This window comes from Enoplosus armatus, chromosome 21, assembly GCF_043641665.1.
Source record: "Enoplosus armatus isolate fEnoArm2 chromosome 21, fEnoArm2.hap1, whole genome shotgun sequence".
Taxonomy (NCBI): domain Eukaryota; kingdom Metazoa; phylum Chordata; class Actinopteri; order Centrarchiformes; family Enoplosidae; genus Enoplosus; species Enoplosus armatus.
The window spans coordinates 12,604,311-12,617,916 of NC_092200.1; the positions used below are offsets into that span (position 1 = coordinate 12,604,311).

Genomic DNA, 13,606 nt, shown 5'->3' on the forward strand with positions numbered 1-13,606 from the left:
AGAAAAAACAGATAAAACTGACCATGTGAAAGATGAGGTGAAGAAAATTGAATAACAAGCTTGAGGGCAAAAATAAAAGTAAAACACTTTGTCACACCCTCATCAGAAATGCCTTCTTTTGCATTTTAATTGGCTAATGTGTAGAACTTATCAGACGTGTATCCCTGTGTTCCATTTCAATTCTAGAATCACTCACCTAGACCAGATCCAAGAGCAGCCGCAGTTGCAGGATCTAGCTGGAATGGGTTAATCATCATCTGGGCGTCTGGGCCGCTGCTGCCGGCTGGGTTCTCCAGTTTTACACCTGCCAGGCCCATGTTTTGAGCAAGGTAGTACTGGTAAAGCTCTGCCTCGGCCGGGGCCAGGCCTAGATGGAGGCTGTGTTGGATCTGCTTCATGTTCTGCTGCAGCAGCATCATGTTGTGCATGTGTTTCTCACTGGTCATATGGATTCGCAAGTTCCGCGCCACGTTGGTCTCATAGTCACAAACCTGTTGGGATAAATTAAATGTTTTAGGGTATGGTTTATCATCGTCATCAAAGCATTGTTCCACACTTTAAATTTCATTAAAACATATTTACACATTAACATTTACATTTATATAATGTTCAAATTGGCATTGACAACAACAGAAGCTACAAAAAAAACACAAACACAAATCTTAATACCTAATCCATGTGATAACATTTGATACAAGCATTTTAGTAACGTGGTCATGATGATGAATTTTTTATGGTTTCTACAATACTTGGAGATAAAACTAGAATGTATGAGAAATTCTGAGGTCCAGAGGTCAGATGATGTGGCCAAGAAAAATAATAGACATAGTGACGCAGAAGGAAATAACTGCCTCATTGTGTAGACATTGAAACAAGCAAATTGGTATGTTGCTGCCACACTGCTACAATGACGCACTGTGTGTTTCATTACCTCACAGCGCCAAGTGGGCTTCTGTTTGGGCTTGGATGGTGAGGGTGCACCGCAGCCTCCACCAATGCTGGCACTGGGTACAGGGTTGGCATGGTTGTGGTTGTATTGTACCTCACTGCCACCATTCTGGAGTGTTTGTACGTTGTTCAGATGCTTGTCTGACTGCATGTGGATGCTAAGGTTGCCTTTGGTGGTGGTTGAGTAGTTGCATACCTAAAAAGGAAGAATTTACAGTGATGCATGATATACATTATATGCATTTGTGAAAATAAAAACTGCTGATATCTGAAAAAAACATTTAGTAAAATTGATTTTCTTTAGTCAGTTGTAATAATAACCTTTATAGCTGTGATCGGTGTTGTTGAATAAAAAGACAAAGACAAACACATTTAACTCTGTCTCTTTCCTCCCTTCTGACATTAAATGTTCAATTCAAAAGTAAATTGCATTGTCTATATTGCCAAGATTATGATATACTTTATCTATTAGCATATGTCCACCAAACCCAGTGATTAGTTTTGGTTAAATAAAAGTTACAAATTGGCTTAAAAAACAAGGGCATTATCTTAATTTTGAGATTCCAGAAAGACAAAAAATACAAACAATATTCATGAAGATGAAAAATTAGACGGACAGACCTCACAGCGGAAAGGCTTGTATCCACAGGTATAGCTTTCTCCTCTGGCTAAACGTGGGTGAGGCTGTCCTGTGCGGCAGTAAGCACATGATCCACCAGACTCTGGATGTTTCTCTTTCATGTGGGCGTCCAGCGTCTGCTGGTACTTATAGTGCCAGTTACACTTGGGACACTTCAGCGTCTTGCAGGAGTTACGTGAATGCATCATCGTCATATGCCCTCCCAGAGACCGTGAGGATCCCAAGACTGTGTCACACTTGGGGCACTCCACCCCACTACCTGGGGACCCTTCACCTGGACCAGGGGTACCAGGTGTTCCTGGAGTTCCAGGTGTACTAGGATTTCCTGTGTGTTGATGCAGAGGCCCAGGACTCTCATCATCTCTGCGCAACATCATCATGTCAAGGGGGTGGGAGGATGGCGACAACCCATCCCGTCCAGCCAGGGCTTCACTGGTTGAGTCGTTGCTGCTCTCACGCTCTCTGGCAGCTGCCAGGGCAGTGGACAGACGGCTCTTCTCCATCTCCAGCTTCTCACACACAGGCAGGGAGGAAGAGGAGGTTGATGCAGGGCCTTTGCTGTCACTGTTAAACTTTAGCACACTGTTGGAAAGGGGGGAAATACTTTGGTTTAAGAGAGGGAAATCTTTGCTACTCGTGCTGTTGGCCCGCTGGCCTGTCATCGCCATGGTCATGGCCTGTTCCTCCTCCTCATCTGCCTCCATTTCTACTCCACCACCATTGGAGTAAGCATCCTCATCCTGCTCTGGACTTTCTCCTCCCACTGCACCGGGCTCCCGCTTGATGGGCGGGTACTGGCTCAGGTCCGGCCCATTGGGTTGCAAAGTGCATATGTCCCTAACGTGGCCCTTGAAGTCACTATCAGAGTTCCGACCTTCCAGGTTGCCACCAGTGGCAGCAGCAGCAGAACTCCCGCTGGGGGTTCTCTGGGCACCAGCCCCTCCTCCGAGGTTTGGGTTGGTCTCAGCCTTTGGCATGGTTTGGGTTCTGGGGGTTTGGTCATTGGAGGAGCTGCTGGCACTGCCCTTCAGGAAGGCAAAACCTGCCTGAAGGGAATCGGCATTTTCCCCACTACTGTGGAAAGCATTCCACAAGCTGCGGAGCCCCGTGTCTGGCCCTAGGAAGTTGGCAGGTGTAGGAAAGTGGGGTAGCACAGAGTTGGAGGGGTTTTTTGGTTCCAGAAAGCTTATAAGAGGTTCTTTGTCCTTGCCAATGCCCTGGATGATGGCGGAGACGTGCTTGTTGCTCAGCAGCTTCTGCTCCTGATCATTCAGGGTCATGCGGTGGTCATGGACAGCATGTGTCACGAAGGAACGGCTGTAGCCAAAAGACAGCTTGCACAGGAAACACATCAGCACAGGCTTCCGCCGCCCATCGGCCACGCAGCCCTCAAACTTGGACAAGTCCACATTGTTGGGGACATCTTTGGACACACAGGAGTTTTTGGCTGCACCATCCGCCGTTAGATAGTCTTTGTCATTCTTGTGGCGGAGGTCATAGACACGGAAACTGTGCAACACGGGACCAGCGCCCGCCAGCCCTCCAGCTGAGGTATTTGGGAAGGAGGGGTGGTCGGCCGCTAGGGATTTATTCCCCAGGGATGAGGCGATGTGGAAGGTGTTAATGATCTGGGGGTAGAAGGACATGGGTGCAGCGGGCTGCTCCAACCGCTCCCCCCCTGGGCTCAGGCCACTCTGGCCACTGCTGACCTGGGCATTGGGGAAGGTCTGGGGGGACAGCAGGCCCCTGAATTGGAGAGACCCAGAGTGCCCCCCCTGGTTGCCACGCTGCTCTTTGGAGTCCTCCAGGATGAAGGCAGAGCCATCGGGCTGGTAGATGATCTCGCTGCACATGTTCTCCACATCACTATCCTCTTCCATCTCCATCTCGCTGTTCATTTCCCCCACCTCTGCAGCACCCACTTCACGCTCTCCTTCATCTTCACTCTCCTCCCCTACCATTCCTTCAACCTCCTCACCCTCCTCATGACCTCCAGTGGTAGGCAGGCGGGCATTGGGGCAGTGGTGCTCCATGTATTTTTGTAAACTGGAGAAGGAACTAGAACATTCGTTGCAGGGGATCTCCTTTGCCGGCGCCACGGGAGATGTGGCAGGGGCAGAACAGTCCGAACCCAAAGCTGCTCCTCCTCCTACTCCTGGTAAAGTCCCAGTAACACTCCCTTTGTTACCGGTAGTAAAGCTTTCTCTCCGACTCTGTTCAGTTACAGGGTCGGTGGTTGCACTGACAGTGGTGGGGGTAGCACTGGACCTCAGCGGGCTCACAGCAGGCTCTCCAAGGCCATTCTCCGGCTCTCCAATGGCGGCAGGTGACGATTGGTTGTTGTTGTTGGCGACACTGGTCTCCATGGCGACGACAGAGTTGTCCTCAGCAGCAGCGTCCAGCCTCTGGCCACCATGTTCCTGCTGCCGTGATGACACCATAGGGGGAGAGTCACAAGTTGCCATGACGACCACTACATAGGGATCTCATTTCATCCAGCCTAACAGGGACCTGAGTTGAGGAAAAACAAAAATAAAAAAAGACAACAGAGATTTAGTACATACTGCTTAACAGCAGATAATGTTAGATAATTCAAAATTAAGTTTATTATAACTATTTCCAACTTACTATAACGCCACATTCAATCCTGGTACTAACTGTGTGGTTGTAAGCCTCATTTGGATGAGATTGATTTCTCTAGGAGAGGTTGGTGATTTTACTATCGCATGCACTGATCAGTTATTTTAATCCAGTCCAGAGGGCATATGTTTGTGATTTTTCTGCCGCTAACCAAGCATGAATTGATGCATGATTTTCCTGCAGAACTTTGTTCACAAATTGCCTCCTGTACTTTGGCAATTTCTCCTAAATGTTGTCCAGAATGATGTTACACTGTTGTTACAAAGGACCGTGGCTAATAATTTGGTAGACAACTCCTCCTCCTAATCCACTCCAAATGGGGCTATACACACCAAAGGTTCCTTAGATCCAAAGGCAGCTTTGCATGCAACAAAACAACATCACATCTGCCTCTGTATTGCCTACCACCTACTAGAAATAAAAACAGCGTTAAGTAGTTTGTACCATGACAACTTTTGAAAAGTGGAGAAATCCAATATTAACTTCTCCCACTCGCATCTTTGGCTTATAACTGGCAGACTGAGATTGCTTGCCACAACCACAGAAAAACCCCATCCTTAACAAAAGTTTTGTCTCTTATTGGCCCCAGGGACCAGAGCTTGGAAAAAAGGGAAATTAGGTACATATGAATGAAGCAGCTCACACGGCAGACGGCAGTAGAGACGTTTATAGGAATAACTCAATTGTCTAATAAATAGACTCTTTGATCGACATACCACTGTGCAACACTGGAAGCAATGTCGCCTTTGTTGCGTTAAAAGATTATGATGCCAGGGAAGTACAAGCTAGCTTTGCATACATTCAAATGTGCAGCTGTGGACAACATAACTAGCACACAGTAGTAACACTTATCAATCAAGTTTATCAAATAAACTAACTTGCAAAAAAAGTTAGTGTCTTCCTTTAAGAGGAATTGGAGTTAGAGAAGTCTTCAATCATTGGCTAAATCAGTCTTGGCATGTTCTTACCAGTCAGGAGTTGCTAATTAGGAAGTACCTATTAACCTATTAATGCCCTGAAGGTATGATTTAGACTCTGTGTGGAAAAGGAAAGTAAGAAACTGTATATTGTCATGCAACTAACTGTGTGACTATACTTGAGCATGTGGAAAGGTAGAATACCACCTGTTGGCAAATTTTCTACATGAGGGTGCAGAGGCAGGAACAAATCAGGTTATTAAAGAATATTTACGATCATAATATTTCAAATGTCTTTTAATGCACAAGCAATAAAGGAAAGAAAGAGAGAGAAAGAGAGTGGCCGAGCTTCCATGAGGAATGATGTTTGGAATACCAGTGCGATGTTATCAATCCTGGGCGGCTGCCCATCTCTCAACCCCTCACTACTTCAATATCTTGGCTTTTCACAACAAGGCACAAATGCAAAGGCACACACAACACACAAGCCTCCTAAGCCCACAAACACACAGCATCCCACAGTCATTTCATTTTGTAATCATAGGCATATTTCTCATCACCTAAGGAGAACAAGAAAAAAACAACTGAGACAAAGCCATAAGTTGAGAAAAAGAAAAACAGACTAAAAGCTACTTAGAAGAAACTGCTTTCTGCTAAATGCAACAAATGAGAACTAGTTGTGCATGCCAGTGTTTTTCACTTGATACAGTACCAGCGCCTTTCAGATGCTTGCGTGTAAATGAGCTGGCATTAAAAGAAAGCTTTAAAGAGCCATGTTAACCTTTAACCCAATCCACCTGCTGCTTAATTCTCCCTCTTTTTCTACACTCCCTCTCTCTCACAACAAAGCTACAAAGCAATTAGAGGATTAATCCGCAACAATCCAGGGCTAAACAAAGCCAGTGGGAGGGACAGTAAAAGCGTGAGGAATGAAATCAAACATGTGTGTGAGTATGTTTGTGGGTGCATGTGTGTGCACGCGCTATAATCAGGTCTAATCTGACATATCCCAGAGATGATTCCATGGGGACTAGTGATAGATTAAAAGAGAGAAATTATGTTTTCTCTCTCTGTGTCTCACACAGTTTCTGTGTCTCTATTCGTGAGATTAAAGAAATATTAACAAGGAGCAGAAAATGAATTTTAGTGCTTATCTGTTCGGCATGGATGTGGCAAAAGGCAGGAGTTAGATGTGTGACATGTACATAAAAATAATCACCTCCTAAGTGTAGGTATGTGCAGTCAAGCAGTAATTTTTTCACCTTTAAAAAGTATCGTAATGGAGTGCAAATGTCTGCCAAACATTTCTGTCACTTGAAAATGTGTGTAGTATACACTGTACATTTTTTGTGACCAATACCAGTGCCTATATTTCCTATGAAGATTCAAAACACACCTGTCTACATGTTATCTCACACTTGTAAGTGCAAAGACATTAGCAGCTATTATTATACCTGCATTCTAAACAAGCAAATGCTGCCAAGTCTGTGTCATGGCACATGAATGCATGGTATTAAGAAAAACACACACTGAGCCTGTTTCACCACAAATGTATGTCCTAATTTTAGATATAGTTGGACTGACTGTATGACAGAAGAAGAAAACAAAATTAATTTGGCAGTAGGGAAAAGATGATATAAAATAAAGGTGTTTCCACATCCACTTAATTGCAGCTCACTCAGCTTTTTACCATAAATCATCCATCCCACAACAATATACTGGGATTGTTACATATACATATTTCCTTTTTCCACCAGTGTCCCTCTTACCAAGGCTTGTGTTAAATGTGATTGAGGGTAAAGCTGTTCAGAAGCAGTGGGTTTGAGAGCTAATGCGACACATACGACAGGATTTACTACTTGTCAGTGGTGTCATTTCACTGCTTATTTCATTGGGGAGCAACCCCTTTGAATTGTAGCTCGGACATAAAACACTGCGGTTTATGAATTATGCATCTCCTAACACTTTAAGTATGGAATTATGTCTCATGGATAAGCCAATGTGTTAAGCACTTGGCACTGACATATCACCTCTAATGCTAACAGGTTAGCAGCTGTTTACATGTGTGCTGCCTGCCACCAATAACGTCACTGTCCATTATTTTGTTATCGTTGGTTCTAATTGAACAAAAGAATTGTGCCACCAACAGAGCACTGACACTATGTCACTATGTGACTAATGCTTAATGTTAGTCGCATGTTTGCATTTGTTTTCATAACTAGATGTGGAAAATATGCACAACACCGTGGAAAAGGGCTTGGAAAGTACTAATATGGATGGATTAAAATATGGCATACAATTTATGTGAACATGCGTTTCTGTGAGTGCACTGAATATTAGTGTCTCTTAATAGTTGACCCTTATGTGAGGCTGCTTTCAGAAGACTAGATGCCAGATCTTAAGTAAAATGCTTAAGTCTTAGCTCTTAACTTAGTCCATCCTCTCTTATGAAAGAGCAACGTGGTGCAATGTGGCCTGGTGTAGGCGTTTGAAGTCATCCTGATCCATTCAGCATGTGTTAATTTGGCATAGTTGGAAGTAATGAGATGTCTGGTCTTGCTATCAAGTGAATATAATATTTTCCCCATTCTATCTTTCTGAGTTCAAAGTAACATTTTGGACACCGGAATCTTTAGATTTGCACAGATAAATATAATGACTTGGAACTCCTGACATTACCTGACATTTTGTCTCAAGAATAAACGGATGGAAAAGTTACCCGCCTTGCTTCTTTTTGTTTTGCTCCATTTCCCAGGCTTCGCACCTTTCAAAGCAGTAGTGCCCACTACTGCTTCTTTTAAGGCAGATCATGTTACTGCTAGCTAAGAAACCTTCCTCTCTCTCTCCCCCACTGGCTTCCTTCGCTCTGCAAACCAACCAAGCTACTTTCATTTGAGAGAGAGCGATAGACAGATACATAGAGAGAGAGAGAGAGAGAGAGAGAGAGAGAGAGAGAGAGAGAGTGAGAGAGAAACTAACAATGAAGCCCAGGTTTTTCCCCACTGCAGAAACAGTTCCCTTCTTTTAACAGAAGAACAAAAGAGATGGCCTGAGCTGCTCCCACCTCTGTTTTTTAATTAAGCATGTCCCCTCGCTTTCACACGCATGCACACGGACACAGGCTCACACCCACCCATACACAAACACACACACATACACTAAGGTAATTAAAGTGGCAGATCAGATCCAGTGAGAGGCAAATAATAGCCCAGGAATGCCTGGTTTGGACACTGCTAGTTCTGATGGGAGAAAGGGGCTAAGAGACTCCTTGGCCTATTGTTTTTCTCCCCCCTCCCCTCCTCTCTCTCTCCCTCTCCTCTATCCCTCCATCTGCTTTTCAGTAGCTCCCTGAGAGACAGAAAGGCAGTTTAAAGCTGGGGATTTCTTTTTCATTTTTTCAAACTTTTCTCCTCTCTCTGTGACTCGGGTCATTCTCAAAGCACCTCTGGTTTGGATAGAAGTTGGACCCTGTATCTTACAGAAGTCAGAGTGGACACAATCATCATCGCAGACTATTCTTCAAACATAAGTGTGCTGGACGAAAGCTACCGCATAGGCCAAAACTGCATTTGTTAGGGCCTGTGTCAATGATAAGCTTGTTCAGTTGTAATAAATGTGCTGATAATACATGAAGTCCACAGTACAGATCTGAGGTACTGAGCTCCAAGTGATGTCAGAGTCTCCTCCTGCTTTTGTCCTGCTGTCAGACTATCATGCATTAGCCAGCGGTGCAGTCTGTAAAATGCCGAACATGTAATTGCAGTGTCGCCACACTGCCGTCTTTGTTTACACAGGGATCTGTTAGGTTCAAATTCTTCATCACTAACTGTCCGATATTTTAATGCAAGGGCAGACAGTACTGTTAATACTGCTGTGAATATTTATAAGATCTGTAAACACTGGAATTAGGCAGATCTGTGCTTTGGGATGTGGTCGTCTGAGTTCTTAAATGGTTATTTTCCCTCTTCTTGTCAAACATTTTGGGTACGTATGTGAGCACAGCTAATAACTGGTGAAATTAAATCCAGATTGAATCTTTAAGGTGACCCATGAAAGCTGGCAAAGTCAAACAACAAAGTCAGAAGACAGCGTGAGACTATGGCTATGTGTCCGTTCCTTGAGGTCTCCTAGAAGGTCATCCCTCTCTCGGCATGTGGCCCCTCCGTCTAACACCAAATCTTCTATCAAAATGTCACCAAGCGTTAGCCAAAGACAAAGGCGAAGGGCGCCGTGAAAGCCCCTGCATCCATCTCCCACTGTCAGTGCCATGAATAGGCCTACTCTGGTCTAATTAGACCTGTTTATTTGTTGCCATGCAGAAACGGAGGGATGAAAAACGAAGTGGATGAAGGAGGACGGGAATTATCTCCTCCCTCACAATGCGAGGGGAGCGTCGGCAGCCATCAAAGAGCGCTGATGCGTGCGTGCACAAACACATATGCACACATGCACACAATCACAGAAGAGGGCCTAATGCTCTCTGTTTAAAGTCTTAAAAGAAAGGACAGAGGGAGAAAATTGCAAAAGGATGAGAGGGGGAGGGCTTTTGCGTGACCAAGTGTTTTTTGTCTTCTTTACTTCTTAACCTCACAAAGGGTTTTCATGCAGCCCTTGTTTGTTGCCTGGAGGTGAAATATTAGACGCTAGATGCAGTAGATCTCCCCAATGCCCCCCACACCCTTTTCTGTCCGCCTGTCCTCTTCCCTGTGTCTCCCTTGTGAGCAAAGGCCTTCATTACCAAAAGACACCTTATCATTATTGCAAGGCGCGGCCAGACACCTAAAGCAAGCGCCACTCCATTTAGCACAGGAATCTTGTTCGACAAATTACCTACCCCGCAAAAATGCCTTTCAGCAAATCAAAATCAAAATTACGCCTACATGAGCAATGATCTCGGATTGTAGAAGGAGGCAAAAGAATGAAGAGAGAGGTTTGGAGGAGGAGGGGGAACCAGTATAATGAGGAGAAATGTAGAGGACGGAAGTGGCCTTTTTTTTCTTTTCCTAGGTTAGGTATGCCGGTTCTATCCCTCAGGTTGATGACAAGTAAATTGGTCTCATTGGTTTCTCAGGTAACATACACCCAACTTCCCTCAGGTCCTTACCTGATATTTCATTGTTAGAGAAAAAAATATATCTGGCTAACATTGGAAATAATCACCAACATGTAAGATGAGTGTCAGGAAACAAAAATAGTCAAATATGCAAAAACAAATAGTGAATGCAACCCAATCCATGTTTGTCTTTTTTTTTCTCTCTCAGAGCAACAAGATAACCATATCCCTCAAGCCATGGATGGGTCCCCAAATCTGATTTAGGATCAGATTACACCAGCCCCTATCCTTACTTCAACCAAGATGAGCTGAAAACATCTATCATGTCCTCCAGTCACTGCTCAGAGGCAACTACCTCAAAGACAAGATATCCTATTGCCCAGTTAAATTTATTTCCATTAAGTAGTTTTTCATTATGATATTTTGGATGTGTATCCTAGGTCAATGTCAGTGTTTATCTGCTGCTTGTACAGTTTCATAGAGGCTGCAAGTTTAATGGATTAAAGACAACTTTGACTGGATTTTACAATTTTACAAATGGACTTTGGGCTTACACAGTCCAGTCTAAATATATGCACAAGTCTCACGCCTTTGAAGAGGCAATATTTCAAACTAAACTCAAACTGAACATGAAAATAAACAGTCAGACACTGCTGGGTCGCAGTCACCACTTACTGCCCTTGCTAAAGATTTTTCCAGCATCAAAGGCAAAGCCAATCTACATAGCTAATGCCTTTTTTTTGACTCCCCTTCCTCGAACTCGAAACAGCAAAGACCGAGGGGAGCGAGAAAAAAAAAGTGGGGATTTTTCTTTTGCCTGCAATCTGGAAACACTCTCTAGTTAATTAGGGTTGATTGGAAATGAACCGCACAAACAAAGGGCAGCCTATGCCCCGACTATTATGACCGTGCACGCGTGCGTACACGTGCACAGGGGAGTACTATAACCACCTTAGAAGCGCATGCTGGTAGAAGCTCCACTCTCTAGACTCTTACTTCTCGCTCTCTGTACCCCTTCCACCTCCACCCCCCTCCAGATTAAGGGAATGCACCGCCAAAGAATGTGTGACGACCTCCACTGCCACAGAGCAAAACTTCCAGCCCCCGACGCCACAAAAGGCAAGAAGGTAATTAAGTTTGAAAGAATAGAAGCACTGCCACAAACAATGCACCAGTGTCCATGGGGAGGGATTGGAGGGGGTGTGTGTTGGTGTGTGTGTGTATATGTGTGTGCGTGTGGAGGGGAGGGGGGTGAGGCGAGGCAGAAAAGCCATTAACATTCAGTGGCCGGGTGAGAGAGAGGAAGGAGGGCAAAGGGGAACTGAGGATGGCATTCTCTCTCTGTGCTTCTCCCTGTCTTTCTCTATCGCAGCACGACTTGTCTGTTCATTCTTTTTATTTATCTCTCTTCTTTTTATTTTCTCTCAATCGCCCTCACATCTGGTTTGGACCCCCCCTCACCCTCCCAAATCACCCCTCACCCTTCCAAATCACCCCTCACTACACTGCAACAGCTCTCCAATGCTCTTTTTGGCCCCTTTGCTGTTCCTTGTTGTTGCTCTCTATGTGAAGGGTGCCCCCCTACAGACAACACACACACACACACACACACACACAACTTTTTTTTATTTCAACTCCAGCTCTTGATGATTTGTTTTGCAAGGCTAAATTTGACACTTTGCATACCCTGAAGCTTGAGGACAGAACTAGCAAACGGTGATACACACACAATATTTCTGTTGGTTACCACCTGAGAGTGCTAAGAGCTAACTAGATTACCCCCCTACACACTCAAACTCAGACACACACACACATAACATACAAACACAAAACATACACAGGGAGCTTTCATCTGTTTTTTTTGCCACATCTCCAGCAAAGCAGTTTAACTCAATTAGTAAAGAATGTAATTTTATTTACAGACTCCCAAGTAACTCGTAACACACACACACACACACACACCCAAAGACTCGCACAGTATAAGCAAACTGTCCCTCTCCCACGTGGTTGGAGCTAAGAAAGAAGTATTCATTGCTCTTGCATGTGTGTCAGTCAGTGTGTGTGTGTGTGTGTGTGTGTGAGAGTGTGTGTGTGTGTGTGTGTGTGTGTGTGTGTGTGCATGTGTGTTCGGACAGTGGAAAGATCATGAGACACATTTACGTCAGATGAGTGAATCAGACTAACCACCACTAATTTCAATGAGGGGTTCTTTTGAAGAGAGGAAGAGGGTGAGAATGAGAAGTTAAAAAGTCAGGGCGAGGCAGACAAACAGCGACAACAATAGGTAAGTAAGCAAGAGATGGTTAGGTAAAAGCAAAACTTTGTGTGTGTGTGTGTGTTTGTGCAGGTGTTGCCTCATCTACTGTCCACCTCTTTTTCTACACAGCTGAGGAAAGCAAGTCACCAACTAATTGTGGCTCTGCGGCGTTATGTCCTTAGTAATCTGCCTCTCTTTGTCTCTGCATCTCACCAGAGACACGGATTAGTGCTAAAATGATGACTGCTTAATCCTTGATTTGCCTGTGCTAAATAAATATTAATCTAGCCTGCTCATCATGCTCTTGTAAGGTACAACATACACAATATGAAAGGGCTTAGATGTTACATAAATCACAGCCTTATCCTTTAGATGAGGCAAAAGCATGAGACCATACACACACACACACGCACACACACGCACACACACACACACACACAAACACACCTCCTTTTAGCAATAACATAGCAAGTTGAAGGGGGTGGCAGGGTGGGATTATTTGCCAAGTGAAATTAATAATCCTGCTGTACAAGTACAAAGCCTGAAAAAAAAAAATATGGAAATGCATTTAAATGCGTTTTGCGGGTGTGTAGATGCACACAATTATGTACAACCCAGGAAAAATAACAAATATCACTCATTTGTGTTGATTCAGACCCCTCTCTTTCTCTCACTCTGCCTCTCAGCAGGTTTGTTTAGAAAAAAAATACTGCTGGGAACATGAAAAATGAAAGCTACCATTGCTGGACTCTCTCACTCACACACAGACACACACACACACACACACACACACACTTAAATTGACAAGGCTGTGGTAGTGCAGCGCAGAAGAGGTTAAGCAAACACTGTCCACGTCAGTCAAGGATAGCACACACTCACAGACAGACACAGAGAGCAGTCTCTGACGCAGGCATTTCACATCCACCTGGCAAATATAAACGGCTGGTTATACTGTATCAACTACCATGAGCCTCAGATTCTCCGCTCATTTTAAACTATGATAACTGCGGCGCTTGTGAAATAACTCGTATGTGTGATTTTCAATACTCAAAAATAGCTATGATGTATCCTTAAAATACTCGCCATCATCACAGGCCCAGCAGTCGGAAATTAAAAACATTAAGTACTTTTCCAGCACTGAAATCAGTTTT

At 44.3% G+C, this 13,606-nt stretch overlaps 1 protein-coding gene across 1 annotated transcript in view; it reads right to left on the reverse strand.

Annotated features, from left to right (window-relative positions):
* The window catches only part of zfhx4 (zinc finger homeobox 4), a 77,424-nt gene that overhangs the window by 52,565 nt on the left and 11,253 nt on the right, over positions 1-13,606 (reverse strand). Inside the window, exons 2-4 of the mRNA XM_070927922.1 lie at positions 1,570-4,099; positions 932-1,144; positions 197-491 (exon numbers count right to left, since the gene is read on the reverse strand). Of these exons, the coding sequence (XP_070784023.1) occupies positions 197-491; positions 932-1,144; positions 1,570-4,053 (2,992 nt within the window). The 5' untranslated portion in view covers positions 4,054-4,099. The remainder of the gene's footprint in view (positions 1-196; positions 492-931; positions 1,145-1,569; positions 4,100-13,606) is intronic.